General features: G+C 37.8%; 1 protein-coding gene and 1 long non-coding RNA gene across 5 annotated transcripts in view; one reads left to right on the forward strand and one right to left on the reverse strand.

The window, feature by feature from the left end:
- Slc38a1 (solute carrier family 38 member 1) overlaps positions 1–20892 on the reverse strand; it is a 72052-nt gene that overhangs the window by 16229 nt on the left and 34931 nt on the right. For all 4 annotated transcript variants that reach the window (XR_010049222.1, XM_003476080.5, XM_013159293.3 and 1 more), the window contains 5 exons: positions 20816–20891; positions 20429–20544; positions 2287–2360; positions 785–877; positions 380–461 (listed from right to left, as the gene is read on the reverse strand). Coding sequence is in view for 3 of the 4 variants with exons in the window: in XM_003476080.5 (XP_003476128.1) it covers positions 380–461; positions 785–877; positions 2287–2360; positions 20429–20544; positions 20816–20891 (441 nt within the window). In the remaining variant the exon portion in view is untranslated. The remainder of the gene's footprint in view (positions 1–379; positions 462–784; positions 878–2286; positions 2361–20428; positions 20545–20815; position 20892) is intronic.
- On the forward strand, positions 3361–6308 carry LOC134477285 (uncharacterized). The gene is made up of 3 exons (XR_010049226.1): positions 3361–3501; positions 3893–3995; positions 5626–6308. It is a non-coding gene; the product is annotated as an uncharacterized LOC134477285 (long non-coding RNA).

Consider the following 20892-nt stretch of genomic DNA (forward strand, 5'->3'; position numbering starts at 1 on the left):
GGCTCATACAAATTTTGCTCCCCTAGTGCTATAAGCCTTTAAGAAAGCGGTTAGGGTCTTAATTTTTTGTTTTTAATATGTTCTACATCTATGTTAAGAAATACTCTAAATATACTCTAAATATATTCTATTCCATAGAAACTAGATATAGGAAAATGGAGTATCTATTGGTTGCAATGTGGCAAATGAGTCTACCTTAAATGCTTATATTCAAATGGCTCCCGTCCTTCTTTTACTGATATTACCCCAAAGAGATTTACTATTAAAAAAGCAAACAAGAAACCTTTAATCAATTTTAATCAATTTTCATTAGATAAAAATATTGATTATCCTGCATTCAAATTAAAGTCACATCACAAAAAAATAGTCTATAACTTACGAAAATGTCTCATCCTTTCCCATTAGAAACTTTATGGCAGCAGGTAGTTCATTTTTTACTATGAAGAGGTAGCTCAGCATTGCTGGAGGAAAATGAGAACATCTTTAGAAAGACGACACGAAGGCTCATGTTGCAAGCTATATGAAAGGCTATCAGCCTGTTCTTAGACTGACCTTCACTAAAACACAAAGGCAGCTTTAGCTATCCTTGCAGTGTATTTCCCTTTAAGTAAGCAATAGTTATCTATTCTCTACCTCCCAGGTTCCATTTTAGCAGTAAGATGGCTACTATTTGGACTATGTTGAATTTTAAGTAGACACCCAACCACCAGAATTAGAAAACATAATCACATTATGTCTAGAGAAGCATGTTAAAATTATGTATAGAAAAGCATGTTCTTTTTACCTCCGATATTCTGTAGGGCAGTGGCTCCAAAGATTACCAGCTTCCCTGTAGTGCCAAAGACTTGTTCTCCTAGCTTTTCATAAACCATGCAGCCTATTTAAAAGCAAAATTTGAGGACACAAGAAATGACAAGGTTCTGAAGTAAATACAGCCCACATTTCCTTCTGCTGAGCACTTCCTGTATTACCTGATGCCTTTCTTAAATTCAGGTAAATAAATAGTCATCATGGTTGTGCTGGAGTTAAGGCTCTGCCATTATATGACAACCCTCTGACATTTTAAAATGTCACATATGACTATATTTCTCCTTTTTCATATTGGCTATAAAAGCATGACAACTAAACTATTAGATCACAAGGCTTATTTTTTAATTATCTCTACCTTGGGGTTGGGCTGTGAATATAAAATTTCCACCCTGATCTTTCTCTCAAAGTTGGTGTGTCCCACTGGAAACAGATTTGATTTTAAAAAGATCCTGATGTCTGAGACAAAAAGTTTCCTGCTGAATTAATTACTGAACTGATTAAGCTAACAAAGAATTCCCTTCATACCATCCTAGGAATCTCTTTCATCCTAAAACACTACAAACATCTAATAGTCACCACATAAGAATTCCGATCATTTGTAAAATTCGGCTCAAAAATATGTAACTCCCAAAAGAAAGCAGCAGACAAATCTGTCCAATGAGTAATTTGGTTATGGCAAAATTTTAAAGTGGGTAACCAGCTCATTTCAACAAAGTCTAAAATTCTAAACCATTCATTAAAAACAAAACCTCAGGGTTGATATTTCTTTATGACAGTTTAGCTCATGTTTTCAAAAGGTTCACAGAAAGCAATATGGGCCAACTTATAATTAAATCTTTGTTTAATTTCTCCTATGACTGGTGTTTAAAGTAGACAATGGCTAGATCCTGAATTTATTACAAAATGTTCCAGTCATCTGTATACAGTAATAGCTGGCCAATGTGGCTTTAGCTAATGTAAAAGTCAAACATAATCCAGTGTCCCAGGAATAGAAAATAAGTACTTCAGGTATTATACTGCCCAAGGAACTTAATTCCTTGGTGGGTTGCTTACTTCTATACAGTCTCCAGAGTAACATTTTCTCCCAGAATATGTGCAAAGGAGAATCAAAGGTCTGTTTACTTTTAAAGCCTGGGAGGTTATGATATGAAAACATGGAGTATTTGTTTAGGATCTACAAAGACCAAAGGAAAAGCTGAAGCCTTTAAAATGAAGTCATCTTAAACTAGAAAAACAAGTACGACTGATGTTCACTTCCAATGAAACTATTTGTTCAGAATCTATGGTCATTTAATTTAAATGTGCCTGTCTATTTCTTTAGGCAAATACTGTGGTAAGTCTCCCAGTTACTGTAGGTCAAAGTCAGTCTTTCTTTTTAATCAAGCGGCTGAACACAGAGAATAACATCTAGTCACAAAATCGGCATGAAAATTATTCACCCTGACTTTAATAAAATTAGACATCTTCTCAGCTTACCTGTTTCCTTAGAGCAGATCAACAGAAGGTTTATTGAATAGATAGACAGCAATGTCACTGAAATCAAAAGTATCCTAAAGTAAAGAAAATAAATCCTGTTATAGTAACTAGGAAACAATGTATTCTGGCCTCATGTTTTTGAAAGGCAAAGGTCTATTTATACAGTTAATAGTACAGAAACTGTGGAACCTATTAGTCACCCTGCTTTGAGAGCTTCAATAAAGTACTCATTATCATCTGAGTAACTGTAGCAGCTCAAGTCTTTTATATAATTCAAAGCCCAAGTAGCTGTTTGGGAACATTTCAGTGAAAATGACGTGAAGATCACATGATGAAAGGAAGCCTTTGTAGTCTGTGGTGTGTAGAATTTTGTCATTTCCAGGTGAGAAAGTGGGTAGTCAAAGCTTATAGTAACCTTAGAAGAGGGACCATGTGACTTTGGGCAGCTTGCTTAACTTCTTCCATCTCTAGATCCCTTTAATAGAAGGACACAAATCAAATGAAGTTATAGATCACCGCTACTTTTCAACCTATACATTGTACCACTAATCTAATGTGGCTCTTAGATCAATACATACTTCTTTTAACTGGTGGGGAGGTTTGGACCACTGTGCTTAGTGAGAATATTTATTTTGCTAGTGATGAACTCATGTTTTCATTTTAGTACATCTGGCTCATTAAGAAACCCAGCTAAAGAAAAAGCACAGTTACAATGATGTGATTATTGTGATGTGATTATTTCTGAATCACTGGGTTAAAACAGACATGATAACTGCAAATAAAAACTTCTATTTAAAAAGAAAAAAAAAATTACAATTTCCAAGTGAAACCACTCAGTTTCTGATGCAGAAAGATATCCCCAAGACAAAAAATATGTCACAGCAATTGATTCCAAGTTTGAGCAATTAAAGGCAGTTATTTTCCTAGCAAGAGTTGTTGAGAAGTACTTGGCCCAGCATACTGTTCTCATGGTTCTTAGCGTAGGCTGCCCACCCTGACTGCCCCATCCCATAGCTGTGAACTGCTGCTCTTGGCGCCTCGGGGCTTCCCTTGTCTAGGCAGAATGACTGTTTCTGGCTCTCCATGGTCCCACAAACTTTTGCTTCTCTTGTGTGTGGTGCAGCCCTGGGAAGACAAGCTGGGGGCTCAGAATGGTCACCAGTGGAACAGATGGGCTGCCAGAAACTGGCCAGAAAACAGAAAGAAGAGGGACAGGTAAGGCAAACACAGAGAGAACAGAAAACCCAGCACTGAGTAAAGGTCAAACCATTCCTTCCAGTAAAGGAGATTTTAGGCTGACCATGTTTATGAAGGATGTTAATTCAGATACATACTTATTTAGTTAAGATTCCTGAGTGAGGAGGATGATTAAGAGAATAAGTCTGTACGCTGTACTCCAGTTATTAGACAGCAGAAACAGACAGTAAGCATTTATTAACTAATCCAGTAGTTCTGAGATTTGTAATAGAACATGATTTGATATGCTCTGTCAGAGAAAACGATACAGGACCAAACTGCAGCTTGATGTTTCTCTACCTTGTAAGATAAACAATACTTATGTTAAAGCAAGTTTTGAGTTTCACTCGGTGTTCTCTTGTGTGTGCAGGCACTGGAATAGAGGCATCGAACGAATGAGCTTCTTGGTGAGCACAGGATGGTGACCCTAGGAACTCCCGTGTGCTGTTCTGGCATCCTGGTACAATGCCTTGGTGAGACTCTGATGGGACTGACAGGAGAAGTAGGTCCCATTTGGCCTAACTATTTCCCTTCTGGGTATTTTCCCAAAAGAATTAAAAACATTATACCCTAGCAATATATGTGCACCCATGTTTATAGCAGCACAGTTTATAATACCCAGATCTTGGAAACAACCTAAATGCTCATCAATTGAGGAATGAACAAAAAAGATGTTATATTTCTATACAATAGAATACTATTCAGCCATATATAATGAGAAGTTGGACATTTTTATAGATGTCCTTATATAGACGGATGCACTTGAAAATATACTTATTAGAGAAATAAATGTCATGCATGCGTAATCATCACATTGTTTCATTAGCATGAGAAGGAAAACACATGTATTTTGTCCCGGAGAGAATGACTTCAACCACGCAAAAATTCAGGCCATACTTGTCTTCACTTTAACTATCCTACTATAAGCAGTTTTGAGTTGGTTTTTGGATGTTTTATGAAATTTTTCATTGGGGGTGGGGATTTAGCTCAGCGGCAAAAGGGCTTGCCTTGCAAACAGGCAGTAGTGAGTTCAATCCCTGATACCGATAAAAACAAAAAAGACAAAAAATAATAATAATAATAAAATAAAATGAAATTTTTGATGTGCTATAATGTTTGGGTTTTTGCATGTGGATATCCAGTTGTTCTAGCATATTTACTAAGGGTACAATTCTTTCTCTACTTAATTACTTTTGCATCTTTGCCAGAAATCAAATGTCTGCTATGTAGTTATCTATTTTGGGACTTTATATTGGTACTTTGTTATCTTGATATCAATGCCATTTTGTCATGACTGGTGTAACTTTGTGATAAGTGATAGGGTTGGAGCTCAAACTTTGCTTCTTTATCAAAATTATTTAGACTATTCTGAGTCTCTTTTATTTTTACCAAAATGTAAGAATCAAATGTCAATGTATATGAAAAATGATGTTGAGTTTGATAAGGAATTGTGTTTTCTGATTTTTATAATTTTCTTCTATTCGTTTTTGGTTTCATTCTGTCATATTTTTAATAAAAAAATAGGATATTTTGCCTTAACAAAAAAAAAAAAAAAAAAAAAAAAGGAGATGGGCCTTGGATTTGGTGTCACCTGGAATGGTGTATTCTTGTCCCCAGCTCCTCTCTTCTCCACCTGCTTCCTGGATGCTATGTGTTGAGTGCCTTTTTCTGACAGTGCTTCCTCTGCCATCCTGTTCTGCCCTGGTATCAGCCGACCCTGCACTTGAACTGTGAGCTCAAATAAACTTTTCCTTTAAGCTGTAGGTACTAGGTATTTTGTTTCAGTGATTGGAAAGTCATAAGACACTGCATCAGTTTCTGTCCAGACTGTGCAAAGCATGATCAGATTTTTAATTCCCTAAACTGGAAATCATACTTCTTTTAAGGCATCCTATTTCAGGTTCATTTTTATTGTATCATACTTTTTATTCTTTTTTAATTTCTAGAGTTAAATTTTTACTAGGCTAAGTCTGCCTGATTCTATCCTGTGTATGTATATTTTAAAGCTAAGTGTAGAACTCCATTTGTTTCTATTAATTTTATCTCAAGTCATATCTCTTGGAATTGCTAATTCTTTGTACTTCATGTTATATATCTCATTAGATTCACATCTTCAGTGTACCTTCATTCAAGCCACTGCTACTAACTTTGAACAGAAGACCATCCAGAAGTTGTCCATGGTCAAGCTAACTTCTCACGTCAGAATCCTGGAAGTCACCCTTGATTTCTCACCCACTCTCATCCCTCATGCATAATGGCAGTGTCCTCTCCTTTATATCTCCAAATTATATCCCAAATACATGTGCTTTTGCCTCTATAATAGTTAATTTTTTTTGTCAGTTTGAGTAAAAAGTATCCAATTGATTGGATTAGCATAGATCTGGGTGTGGCAGAAAACTGGAGACAGAATATCCACCCTGGGTGTGAGTGACACCCAACTGTCTTGTAGTCTGAAGAGAATAAAAAGGGAAAGAAGGAAGCTTTGCTTCAATTTCTTCAGAAGTACTCCAATCTTCTCCATTGCCCTGGAACATGCAGATTTCCAGCACAGACCTGCACCCGCCCAACTCAGCTCTTTCAGCCTCTAATGCAGACCCTTCAGCTACCAACAGCTCTGCAGTGAGTTCCAGGTCTTCCTCCTTTGTGCTCTGCAGCACACTGACACCCATTTGCGTTTTTCTACATCTGACCCTGCAGGGAGTCATTACAGACCTACCTTGTAAATCATATATGCATACATATATTATATTCAGTTATTATTATAATAAATCTGTTACTCTAGTGAATTTTGATGAGTACAACTCCCATTTCAATGCAAGACACCATCATTTTTAATTTTTGGATAACTATGATAATCTTTTTCTGTCTCTCTTTTATTGCCTCCTCAGATCCATTCTCCACCCAGCAACCAGAATCATCTTTTTATTTTATTGCTTTGTTAGATATCTTCATTACTAGATTATATAGGACAAGCCATGATGGTTTAATTTGACTATTAGCCCATTTATATTCAAAACCAAATCCACGACCAATAGGTCCTTTGTTACTAATTTGGTTAACTTATAAATATAAGATCTCACTTGCAAGTTATGTGGGACTAAAAGAGATTCTACCTAAGATAATCATGTGACCTACTAGTTCACTTGTATCTCCAAAACTGGTATTAATTTAGGAAAGCCTGTGAGGTCTTTGGAGCATTATTTTCTGCAGTAATTCCAAATAAACAAGTTATTGAATAATTTGCTATAGAACATTCTCTGGAATCTACTTTTTGCTACTTTTGAATGCTAGACTGGAATATACTCACTTCCAATCCTAAGGATACTTAGGCTTTCCATGATTTTCTAAGATATTTGTGACAGTGATTTCATAGATACTTACTCTATTTGCTGCAAGAAAATTTTGACATATCTTAAACAATGAATTTCTAGGGAACTATTTGAAAAATACTTATCACTTTTTTGACTCACAATAACAGGATTGTGATTCTTTAGCCTTCCATGACTTACCCCAGAATTGCATGAATGTTATAGCAAGTTTTACTTTGTAAAGTACTACAGCTAGTAAAATGGAAAACTGTGACAACTGGAATAACATGTTAAAAGTGACTGAAATGTTCCATAGCATGATTGTGGTGGTGATTTTACAAACTATAGGTAGGTGACGTATCAAATCCATCCTTTAAATAGGATTTTATTGTCTGTAAAGTACACCTAAAACCTACCAAGAAACAAAGTCATAATACTTTAAGAAGTAACACTGTATTTTGAAAGTCAAGTTATACAGCAAGATTCATGCAGCACTCTTAACCCAACATCAGAGCCCTTGGGAGGTGTGGAGGTGAAACAGCCACCACTGCTCTTGATCCAGAAATAGCTCTGAGGGGGTGATGGGGCTGTCTAGCAGCTGAGTGCTTTCAACTCCTCCAGGATGTGTTTCTCTGAAAAGCATAGGGAATCCTTAACCAGCCCTTCCTAGCATGATGCTTCTTTGCCAAAGCTGAAAGCAGGTTTTCTCAAACTTTAATAAATTACAAACCTTGTTAAAATGAATATTCTGGAAACATTAGCCAGAGCAATTATACAAGAGAGAGAAAACAAAGGAATAAGGATAGGAAAAGAAGTTAAACTATCATCATTTGTAGATGACATGACACTCTACATAGAAGACCCCAAAAATTCCATCAAAAGACTTCTAGAGTAAACCAAATTCAGTAGCATAGCTAAATACCAAGTCAACGCTCAAAAAGAAACAACAAACTCACTGGGCCAGCAATCAGGGGAAACATATCCTTCACAATAGCATCAGAAAAAAAAAAAAAAAAAAAAAAAAAAGAAAGAAAAGAAACACAAATCAATCCAACAAAGGAAGTAAAGGATCTATATACTGAAAATTACAGCACTTTGAAACAGGAGATTGAAAAGAACATCAGAAAATGAAAACATATCTCTTGCTTATGTATAGGAAGAACCAACTTAGTGAAAATGGCCATACTCCTCAAATTGTTATGCAGATTTAATGCAATCTCGATCAAAACACTATTTGACATACCTCACAGAACTAGAGAAAACTTCTCTAAAATTCATCTAGAACCCGAAAGAGACCTAGAATAACAAAGAAAATCCTGGCAACAAGGGCAAGACAGGAGGCATCACAATTCCTGATTTGAAATTATACTATAAAGTTACTGTGATAAAATCAGCATGGTACTGGCAAAAAAAACAGACCTGAGGATCAGTGGAACAAATTAGATAACACAGACACAACTACAAACACACTTAGCTACTTTATCTTTGACAAGGGGCCAAATATGTTCACTGGAACCATAGCCTCTTTAATCAATGGTGCTGGAAAAATTGGCTTTTCACATGTTCAAGACTAAAACTAGACCCATATCTATCACCAAGCACTAACCCAAAGTCAAAATGAATCAAAGATCTAAATATTAAAATAGAAACACTATATTTACTGAAAGATAAAGTAGGTAGAAGTTTTGAAGACATACATGTAGGCAGAGACTTTGGGAACAAAACCCAAACTGCATGGGAAATACTTCAAAGAATCAACAACTGGGATCCTATTTTATTAAAAGGCTTTTGTGTTCGTCAAAAGAAACCACCAACAAAGTGAAAAGACAACCCATAGAATGGGGAAAGATTTTAGCCAATTGTCCCTCAGACAAAGGACTTCTATTTAGAACATATAAGGAACTGAAAAAAAAAAAAAAATCAGACCCCTTGCCAAATTCAAAGACCCAATCCAGAAATGGGTAGCTGAGATAAGCACACACTTATCAGATGAAGAAATACAAATAGCAAACAAATATATGAAAAAATGTTCAACATCATTGGTCATTGGAGAGATGCAAATTTAAACAACACTAAGATTCCATTTCACCCAGTAAGAATAGCTACCATCAAGAAATCAACCAATAACATGCTGGCGAGGTATGGGGAAAAAGGACCCCTTCTCCACTACTGGTGGAGAACGTAGAGTTGTGCAACCACTATAGATAGAAATCAATGTGGAGATTTCTCAAAAAACTAGGATTAGTGCTATCATTTAATTCAGCTATTTCCCTTTTGGGTATTTTCCCAGAAGAATTAAAACATTATACCCCAGTGATATATGTGTACCCATGTTTATAGCATCATAATTTGTAATAGCTAAATATTATAAACCAAAATACCCAATAACTGAGGAATGGATAAAAAAAGATGTAGTATTTTTATATAGCAGAGTATACTCAGCTATAAAGAAAGATAAACTTGAGACATTATAGGTAAATGCATGCAACTTGAGACCATACTTATAAGTGAAACAAATCAGACTTGTGTGTGTAAACATCATAGTGTCACCCTAGTATAAAAAGCTGAAAGAGTAAATAAGATCCAAAATGTGCAACAGATATTGTGAAATGGGAAGAAACTTCATAAAGGAAAGAGAAACTAGGATAGGAGAAAAGAAGGAAAAAGGAAAAAAATATATATATACATATATAAAATAGTTAATATACCACTACTACTAATTCCTATTAGTTCACTGAAAAGATTTGTGCCTATATTGTTTGCTCAAGTTTTCATGCCTATATTTTGCAATCTGAGCAACTACTTTTAAGATAACAATACACAATGTATTAACCACTGTACTTTCCTATAATCTTGCTTTGAAATTTTGTACCATTGTTTTTACCTTTTTGTCTTTGAAATAAAACAAACAACAACAAAAGACAAATATTCTCATTTGGCTACTGGGGGTTGTCCCAGACTCTGCATTTTTAGCCAGTATTCTAGAGATGTTGATGCTGCTGGTCTGTGGACCACACAGATGCAGTGAGATGTGAGGCACCGACCTGTGGCCCTGGGGTACATACCTCTTGGTTGTTTCTCACCAAAGTGGTACTGTGGTGAGAGCCCTACCATGTGGCTGCAGTGTGGGGCTGGGCCAGTATCACAGCTCAATTAGTGAGAACACAGACCAATAGCTGCCCAGTGAGACTGATAAAGGGAAGTGCTGACAGCTGAGTCACTGTCATTTTCACTGGATGCTGACTAGGTCTGGGAATAAAAGGCTAGGCCTTGTCTACTTTCTTAGTTGACTTATTCAAGCTTTACTTACTTTAGCAGGACATGTGTCTAAGCATGTTTTCAAATTCTCCTCTCACACGTCTTTCCTTCTAAAAGTGATCTGAGGCTCATCACACTACGCAATTCTTCCTTCTCTTTTTTCTGTCTCCCTCGCTCCTTCCCTTTTTCCTTCCCCTTACTTCTCTTCTTTTGCTTTTTAATCAGATGATCCTATATTGAACTATTTTCCTCTATTCCCTGGTGGTTTCCTATGTCATCACTTTTGATGGCATCTGGGATAGCCAGATGGTAGTGGCTGTCAACACTGCAGCCCACACCTGGGCAGTGCCCAGGATCTCCTTAAACGTTCCAGAAAATTCTCTGGCTAACCACCCAGGCCACATCTGTTGGGCAATTGTTGCTATTTCCACTGTGGTGGGTGTCCTGTTTCTCTCTGTCTCTTGGTTGCTCTCTGGGAGCTTCGGTGATTGGGTCAGAAGTGACACTACCCTCTCCATCTGGGGCTATCTGTTCTGAATGGTGAGTTTTCCTGTCATTCTTATGCTCTTCCAGTTACAGGGTGCCTTGGCGATGTCTATCACTGATTTTCATTGGAGACAGACTCAGGGGGCCAATCCTGAGCTAAGGTAGACGTGGCACCTACCTTGCTACGGCTTTGATCTCATTGGGGTTGAAAGTGGGTGGCATGGTGGGGGCTGCTGATGTCACATGAAGCAGGATTCCAGACAACTAAAGAAAGGTACACCTTGGCCTCTGAGCCAAAGAAACAAAAATTAATTCTTTCTCTTCTGAATCTAGTTAGAAACCTAACCCATCCTCAATTAAGTGAGAATAGTCCATATAAAAACTCCTGAGTGGGGGTAAATACATTTTACATTAGTCCTGCTTTTATTTACCCGCAACTGATTTCAAAACTCATAGACATACTGCAGGCTGAGCCAGAATATTTATAAGAAAAAATTAAAACACAGTACAAAAGAACTAGGTAAGCCCTGAAAAACACATGCTTTTTGACCATTCATCTTGCTCCAATCTTTCTCTTCAGTTGCTGTTTTCTCTCCTTTTCTTTCTCCTCCGACCTTTCCAAACTGTCTCAATTCTGCTCCTGAAACTTTTCATTGATTTTCTAATCTCTGTTATTTATCTCTCCCTGGTCTGCTCTCCATCCTAGGTACTTCCCTAAGGGAAGCACCTCAGAGGTACAATTCAAAAACTCCACCAAACAGAGAAGAGGGGACCGGATAGAGGGGGGCTGTGTAGTGCGGCGGAGCCCTGACTGAGGACAGAGTCCTCAAATGAGGAGTCACCTGCTTGTGTCGTTGGGAAGCACAACTCAGGGGCTTTCCAGGCTCCTGTGAATCAGCCGAGAAAGGAAATGCGGTGTGTTCATGAGAGGGGCTGGAGTGAGAGTCCGTGCTGTTTGACAGGGCAGGGAAGGAGATCACGGTTAGAGGTTTTCTGGGAGGTGCAAGGTTAGAACATGGCCCCTGGCTGTGGAAGACACACCCAGTAGGAAACGTAAGCAAAGAAGCAAAGGGCACATGCAAAAATCCTCTCTTCAGAACTCAGACAGAAAAAGGCACGCCTGGAAGTGAATAAGGAGGAACAAAGGTTCTGAATCTCTAATCATATGATCATTTTAAATATGTCACACAATGTAAAATCAGGATCTTTTATATGGAAATGAGTAGTTTTAATTTAATAGGGATTCCATATAACAAATTTATTTATTTATACTTTTTGGTACTGGGGATTGAACTCACAACCTCACACTTGTCAGGCAAGCACTTACACCGCCGAGCTAAATCGCCAGCCCTGAATAAATTTACTTTATTGATCATTCGCAGTAATAAATTTTGGGGTATTTATCATATCAGGCCCATCCTAAGCACTTTATAAAGCATTTCTCCTATAAAGTACTATTGTTTTTATTCTTATTTTATAGATAAGGTAATTGAAGCCCAGAAAGGTTAAGTATTTTGTCTAAGGTCACACAGGAAGCACCACATAGCCCGCTAGGGTTTAGTAGCATGTAATTACTGTCTGTAAACTGGTCTAGGGAATGATAAGGATAGTATTATTTTTGTCATTATTGTTACTTTTGGTTTTTACAAACAAGGTCTCATTATGTAGTCCTGGCTGGCCTTGGCCTCATTCTGGAGCTCAGTGGAGCTTGCTTTGAACACGTGGCAATTCTTCTGCCTCAGCCTTCTGAGTGCTGGGATTGCAGGTATGTGCCATTATGCCTGGCAAAAAGGACAGTTTCAATGGATGGCCCGAGAAAAAGCAGGGGTCAGTTATTTGTATAATTCTTTCCGTGTCCTTCCTTGTAGGCAAATTCTTTTGCCTTCTCTTAACTACCTTCTCTTAAACTAACCTCATGGTTAGTTACATTTTTGTTTTGTTTATAAAAAGAAATATGCACCACTAATGTCCAAATCAAATATCTAATAAAACCCTGAAAAGAGGTGTTTAAAAGAGGCCTGAAGGCAAAAAATAGAACTTACCAGTTTAGTTAGTATTTTGTGAGGTTAAAAAAGTTAGCGGGTCTGAGCTGAGAAGAGGAAATTGTAACAGAAAGCCATGTGTTACTACCACTTCCTGTTTTTGCCCATAGAGAGCAGAGTGCTGTGGGTTTTGTGGATGCCGTTGACATATCATTGTTCCTCTTCTTCCATTCCACAAGGATAACTAATTCCTCTTCTCAAACCTAGATCCTCACCTTTTAAAATGATGAACCCTTTTACATTTTTTAAAAGATACAAATTTTCAGTGGCAGAAAAGTTCCATAGGCTACTGAAATAAAGATGCAAGTGGTCTGGGTAGAATGATGCATGTGGAGTTTCATCCATACTTTCTCTCTGTTTCTTTGGTAACAGGGTACACTTGAGAGATGGGAAGCACAACAGGAACACCCAATATTCGTGTTGCCACCCACCCTCTGCCCAGAAATTAGTGTCATCCTGGGCAAGCTACTTCACCTCTGTGAATCTGAATTTCTTTATCTACAAAGTGGGGATGCTAAATAGGTTTTTTTTTTTTTTTTTGTCTTTTTCCTTTTTATCGGTACCAGGGATCGAACTCATGACTGCCTGCTTGCAAGGCAGGCGCTTATGCCGCTGAGCTAAATCCCCAGCCCCCTAAATAGGTTTTTTATAAAGCAGCGATGGCCGACCTATGGCACATGTGCCCCAGCCAGCTGTTCATTATTACTGAAAGCTCATCAGTGTTATGAAAAGTCAATGAAACAATGGATAATTTATAACTGTCATTTTTTTCAAACCATTTTAAAAAGTAAAAGTATTCTCAGCCAATAGGTCATACCAAAAAAAAGGCCGGAATGGTTTGGTCTGTAAGCTGTAGCATGCCAACCTGTGATGCAGATGTAGATCTTTGATATCATGTGCCTGACATACAGAGAAGTCTGTAGTCCTAGAACAAAGTAAAACTAACTAGTGCAAACAGGAGCAGTTTTCCAATCTATTTAAGCTGCTACTGCTCTGCAGGTTACAAAAGTTCCAGCTAATCTTGCAAGTCCAACTCTCTGGACCACAGTCAACCTACCCTCCTGTGCTGCTACACAGCTGGTCTACTGTAAGTTAGAAAGTGAGCAAAAGAGGCACTCTAGGCAACATGGAGGTGAATAATGCTGTTTTTAAAAAAATCACTCAGTAGAATTCAATTGCAAGCTAAGAAAAATACAGTGAACCAAAACAAGTGTCCCTTGTTGTCCTTGGATGACACAGACACACTTGCTGAAATCAGTGTCGATGAGACCAAGTGAACCTGGTGCATGAACGCACAGGCGCATGCACGGGTATACACACACACACACACTCCTACCTCTCTGAGGCTAAGAGAGGTAAATTCTTGGAAACTATAATCAGACACATCCTAGATGAGTCCATAAATTAAGCAATAAGTACTCAACTTTTAAAATCAATGGGTGGGACTCATCTCCTACACATGCCAACTCTTCCTGTTTACAAAGTAAGTGCTCATTGTAAGTATAACACTAACCATTTTTCCATTTCCCTTTTTTTGAAAAGCTTCTAAACACAGTGAATTTCAGTAGAGTTCAATGGTGCTGCTGCTGTCCTTTCTACATGTATTTCAAGTGCTGGCAAGCCTGAATGTGGCACTCCTCTCCTCCCAGGATTATGAATCCCAAACAAGAGATTCTGATGCCAATTATTTTTCCAGCCAACTAAAGACAACTTTCCTCTTCAGATCATTTCTAAGGAACCATGGACCATAACTCAAAGAATTTTAAAAACAAGTAACTGATGGACAAGATGGAAGATGAATGTGACTATATCCGAGGACCTCCTAGGATCATCCGGAAGAGCACAGTTTCCTTACCGACTTCCTTTTAACTGTACCCCATCCTCGCAGTACAGGGGATTTAACACTCAGACCTATAACACTGAGCTATATACCCCACTTCGTTTTATTTTTTATTTTAATTTTGAGACAGGTTTCAAACCCAGACTGGGTTTGAGATTTCAATCCTCCCAGTTCAGCCTTCCAGGGTGCTGGGATTATAGGTGTGCGTCAGCCTGCTCAGCTAACTGCCTTGTTTTTATTAGACAAGATCCTAATTTGGCCATTCCTTAGGAGTGCACAGAAGGGCTGGGGATTTAGCGCAGCGGCATAAGCGCCTGCTTTCCAAGCAGGCAGTCGTGAGTTCGATCCCTGGTACCGATAAAAACGACAAAAAAGACCAGAAATAAAAAAAAAAAAGGAGTGCACAGAGAAGATAACTTAGTATTTATAAGCTATAACTTGATAAATAACACTGATATCCTTGTTACTGTTAAACACAAATTTATCATGTGCTCAATGTCATTCAGTGTTTTAGGATATATATATGTATGTATATATATATATATATGTATGTATACGTATTATACTATATATTATATATTGTAATAAAACAATGACAGTTCAAGAAAGGGAAAAGTATTTGTGAAGGTTCACTGTAATCTCAATTCAATTTTTAGACTTTAGAGATATTTAGTGACATCAGAAAGCTATGTTGGGCCAGTAATATAAGAATATATACTTCTTGATGAGAGGAATAAAGTGTTTGAAGGGATAATAATGATCAAATTCCTATAATGCACAACCAAGGATTTAAGGCAATGTGTTCATGCATCTGTAATTTTAACCCTTATGTGGGTTCCAGTGCCAAATACTGGATTTGAAGGGAGAAGGCACTTAGTATGTATACTGATCTCAGTTTATAAACTTTTTGTGGTTGTTGTTAAATTTATTCCTACTAGCACGGCTATTTTCTGGCTGGTTTGTAAACACTAAGTATAGACAATAAAATGTTGCATTGTTTTGTTGGTAAGATAATTACAAATGATCTACCCAGGCAAATATCAGATCAGGAAAAGGAGAGAGAAAAAGTCAACTAAAATTAAAGTAAACAGTCTACTACAAAATGAAGGTAATTGCTATAAATTGACAATGACAATTACTGTACTTTTTGCAAGTAGCAATTTAACAACAAATACCCTTTTGCTATACTAACCTCATATGATATTTCTTAACAACCTCTGTACTATTTTGTGTTCTCAAATGAAGCTATTGTTAGGAAAATAAATAATGAGCAATGAGTCCCATGATAACCTTGTGATTATTATCATTACATTCCACAACCTACTAAATTTTGAGGGTGAATTAAACCTTTCAGATGACTCTTTTCCCCTCTATAAGTACAATGATGAGGGCCACTGTTTTGCTCTAAAGCTTTGTTTCTGATTTTATAAAATGTAATTCTTACATATCCATTCACTCATTTTTGCAGACTTTATTGCAAATTGGCTGCATGCAAACATTGTTCTAGATCTTGTTAAGGGGAGCAATGGAAAGCTCAACGCAAAAGAACTTGACATTAATCCTGTTTCTGCAGAGTTCAGAATTGAACAGGGAAGATAAAATACATGTCTTAATAATGGAAGTGATATGTATTAGAAAGGCATAGCTTATACTCACAAGAGAGATCAACCTTCCCCTGTGAGGCCTGGGAAGAGAGACACTGGGGGTGGAGGTGGGGGGCAGGGAGATGGCATCTGACCTGGGCCTTACTGGACCAGCAGGATTCAGAAGCACAGAGCTGAGACAGGAATGGGGCTGAAGTGGTGGCAACAGGTGCTGCGGGCGGCTTCTACAGATGAGGGGGAGGTTAGTGCGCTGAAGGCAGAGATAATCTGCCTTCAGAAGGGAACTGAGGTTGAAAACACAGTTTGGAGCAGGTGGCATAGAACTGATTCCTTATTCTAGCTTGTCTAAATATAGACATAAAAGTATTTTCTCAAGCTTTCTCTAGGTAAGAGGAAAAGGAAGGTTTTATTGTACTGGTTTTAAGTTCTGTAGATGCCATTTTTTTCCCATTTAGTTTTTTCCTTTAAAAATAAATGGCAAAAATAAATTTAAGGAGCATAGACTTTCCTTTTCTTTTTCAACCAGGTCTCTACTGTCAACAGTTGTCTACCCTCCTGGAATACTCTGGGCAGCACATACATATGTATACCATCTGTCTGCATGTTCCCTTCCACTCCATATCTACTTTGGTTCCACCAATAATACACCTGGGAAATTTTTCTACACCTGTCCATATAAGTGTCTCTCTCTTTCTCTCTCCTTTTCTCTCTTACTGGGGGTTGAAACTTAGGCCTCCACCCAAGCTACATCCCCAGCCCTCTATTTTGACACAGGTTCTCACTAAGTCCCGCAGGCAAGCCTTGAACTTGGTCTTCCAGCCTTAGCCTCCTCAAGTGCTAGGATTACTGGCATTTGCCATTGTCTTTTAAATAGTAATCTAATAACCTATTTTATAGAACTACCATGATTATTTAACCAAGTCCCTAAAGACAGACTTGGTATTATTTGACTTCGCTATTTCTTGGTGTTAGTTTATTTATGTATTTATTTATTTTTGACAGTCTTGCTATGAAGTCTAAACTGGCCTTGAGTTTACAATGTTTGCCTCAGCCTCCTGAGTGCTGGCATTACATACACATGTGCAGCACCATGCCCAGGGGTGTTTAACTGACAATAACAAAAGATTTATTTTATGTGTCCTAAAACAAACTAAATTCAAGGGCTCCTGAGGTCATCTAGGAATTAAAGTGAGGGAATCAAAATGCACCTGAGAGAAAGCCAGGTGGTCCCTATGAAAAACATGAGGCGGTTCAGAAGGGTTATTGGTTTTGCAATGTACTTGAGGCATGTGTTACTTCTGTGACCAAGAACTTGACTATACTTTCAACCTACCACTTAGTATGCTCAATAGTGCAAAGCTATTTTCATTATAGTAAAGAAGGTAGTTCTATGTAGAACATAGCAAGATAATTCAGGAAAGCTGATGATTTTAGACATGACTTAAAGCTAAAGTACTTTGGAAAGTAAAAAGTAAGCTTTAACTTAAAAACACCCATTGATAAGGATAAAATTTCCCTCACGCTATTAACAATGCAGGGCTAGTTTTCAAAGAAAGCAACATTAAGAGCAAGATGGTGCTTTAGCTCACATGGCTCTAAAGTCAGGCCATCCTGGATGGGGCACTGGCACCCAATGATCTAAGTTACCATCACAGGAGAGTTACTAAGCCTCGGTCAGTTCACCCAGAAAATGGAGCTGGCACCTACCCAATGGTGTTGTAAGGGTGAACAGAGTCAGGTAAGGTGGCACATACAGTTACTTCTATAATTATTAACCAATAAATGTTAACCATTGCTTAGTGATTACCTAATAATAACCATAATACTTTAATAAGTACTCACTGTACACTGTGTTGTGCATCTCTTCTGTTTCACCTTCACATATACACACATGTTCACACAGCCTCACACTGACTTACTCCTCACAACAATGCATAGAGTTGGCACTGAGCAATAAAAATTTCCTTGCATGTCACTGTTCAAAGTGTTTTCAGATACATAATCTTCTTTATTCCCACAATCAAAAATGAAAAACAGGACCCCAAAAGGTCTCGAATTATAAGGTTTCAAAATTTAGGAAAATGCAAAATTTAACGCTATTCTTGCAACAGAGCAAAACTCGTTGAATTTAATTGAATTAGATGTGTGTTAAACGGAAATGACAGTCACTATGCCTAGATCAAAAAAACGAATCTGAATTCATCCAAGAAGAAGAAATCACACCACGTTTCCAGTTGAGCCCCGTGAAGAGAGTGCAACCAGCCCCAGTGCGACACGGAGGAGCCTTTCCAGTTGTGCTTCCAAAGAAGTCAGACAGTTTTGGAGTCCTTTTCAGTGCTGGACAGGGAGCCTGGAACAGAGCCCTGTACCAGATGAAATGTTTGGATCCTGTCAACTGCTCCTTGGCTTTCAGCAGCTGTAGGAGCAGCTGGTTTTACAAATGTCACAGAGTAAGGCCTTGTTTTGGGGTGGAAGAATTCTATGTCCCGTGAGAACTTTTAAATTTGAGTCTTTATACAACTACCATCATGAGCTATCATACAAGATGTGGTATGTGTGCTCACTATGCATGCTTCTTACAAATAATTAAATGGCATAAATGATTTTATCCAAGAAAAAGCCTTCCTGCCACTATAAAACTCAATTGTACCCAATTCTTTGCTTAAAGAGTCAGGAGCTAAGAGAGCAAGCATCCCTAAATCAGTGTAAGTAAAAATCAGTTGGTTTCCAGGAATGGCAGACTGGGACACAAGAAATTTATTCCTGTTCCTCCTGATATACAAGGAAAAGGATTTTATTTTATTCTTTTAGAGGTGTAAATGTGCTAGGACAAAAGAACACAAGGAAAGACAACAGTGACACGGTTTTGAAGACTAGAAGGTAGCAGAATTGAATTGATAGTTAAGACCAACCCATTTATACCACAGAAACTCCCAGAGGCACAGGTTGGCACTGCCAGAAGCAAGGAACAGTGCAAGGGATAAGCTAAAATAGTCTGAATGTGTTGAATGTTCTTGAAGGCAAAGCTAGAATCCCCAGACCAGGCTTCTATTCCACAAAGCTGTGTGGGTGCTCCTGTCCTATAGTGGAGAAGTTTGAAGGTAATAGCATGAGATGCAGGTCTCCGGGTGAAGGGTTGGCTACACTCTGCAGGGAGGGGAATGGTAATGAAAACTGGGGGTTGAGAGAATGTGCAACCTGGGGTGCTACTCCCAGTCCCTCTCCCAGGAAGATGGAGGCCAGGCCTTGACCCCATGGGTAGGAGTCAGATCTTCTCTGGGTGACCAGGACAGCTGAAGTACTGAAAAAACTGCCTTCCTCAAGTAAAGGGCCACTGTGAGCACCTCATGTGAAGCCATTAGCAATAAATTCCACATGAGAGCGCCAGACAGAATTACTCTTGTTTTTCCCCATTCCTAATATAGCACAGGGAAGCACTGCCTGACATCTGAGCAAAGAGTCTAAGATGAAAGATAGGGTCCAGAACAAAATGAGTATCAGTTCATACTGAGGGATACCATTAGCACAATTCAGACTGTAGGAAAGTCTGCAAGACAAACAGCCCATTTTCTTGAATAAACTAACTGCATTGGGGGGAATCCCCAGAAAAGTGACATGACATCCTCAAATACAAGTTACTCTTTCCACACCGTGTTGTTATACAGATTTAGAAAAAAACAGAATAAGGATTTAGAATAAAACAGTAGTAGTACATAGCACAAACAGCAAACTATGAAAGTTGTTTCTATCGTCAAATAATTGTCTTTTTACACTCTGCTAACAAATAACATAGTACAATAACTAAAAAGAAAAAAAAACAGACATCAATGTAACATTTGCAAACTAAACGTATTTCCAGATTTGGAATGACTGAAAAAAAATGCTATTTTTGTTATAGTCAAAACTCTGAAAATTTCTCTTTTTTAAGCATACTTTCTACAAACATATCTGCACATAATACATGTTTCACAGCAATTCAGATAGCAGAGTGGTAACTGACTAATTAAATAATTTAATATTTTGACGATTTAGTTGAGACTCAGAGTGACAATGTGAAGCCCAAAAATATAAAAATAGAAAGTGTTTTAAAAAGTTACTTCCAAATGTTTTAAATTTTAAAAAATCAATATGTTTGATTAATAATAAGATTTTTCTCCTGCCTCGTGCTTGAAAGCATCAGGTATATTTTGGAAATACTACAGGCAAACAATAAATTTAAATATTTAAAAATATGTACCAGTACTCACCCCAGTTAATAAAAAATACATAACAACTACTTAGAAACATTTCCAATTTTTTTTCTACGTTGTAACAGAAGCCTACAGAAAATAGTTTTAAAATGGAAAGTTTAGTCATGTCAAGACTCACAGAAAAAGAAGGATTCCAGTGTTTGCCAGGGCGAAAGCAAGTCCCAAAATCCCACTGCCCATGATGGCGTTGCTTAGGTTAAAGACAGACATGCCCAGCGAGGTTGTTCCTGGAATCTGAACAAAGAAACAAACACAGTGAGCCAAACAGTCTCCAACAAAGTTCATCAAGCCAAAGCCTTTAAAGCACTATTAGGAAGCACCGTGGAAAAAAGATTTAAGACATTCTTTTCTCAGTAGTCTAGTTACCATTTTTAAAAATAGGTTTCAGGAGAAAAGTACATAGGATATAGTTGTGCTTTTGGTGCTAACCTATGGGGATTAAAAACATCTGTCCTAATTTATGTGGTTGTAAAGAAAAAAGCACACTTATTTCAGTGATACTTACATATTCGTCACATTTCTTTTTCTCCAAATGGCTGTTTGTGAGACTTCTTCTACTTTCACGATCAGAAATGAACTTGC

The sequence above is a fragment of the Cavia porcellus genome, unplaced genomic scaffold (assembly GCF_034190915.1).
Source record: "Cavia porcellus strain 051 isolate PalLab524CR breed Dunkin Hartley unplaced genomic scaffold, mCavPor4.1 scaffold_8, whole genome shotgun sequence".
NCBI classification, from domain to species: domain Eukaryota; kingdom Metazoa; phylum Chordata; class Mammalia; order Rodentia; family Caviidae; genus Cavia; species Cavia porcellus.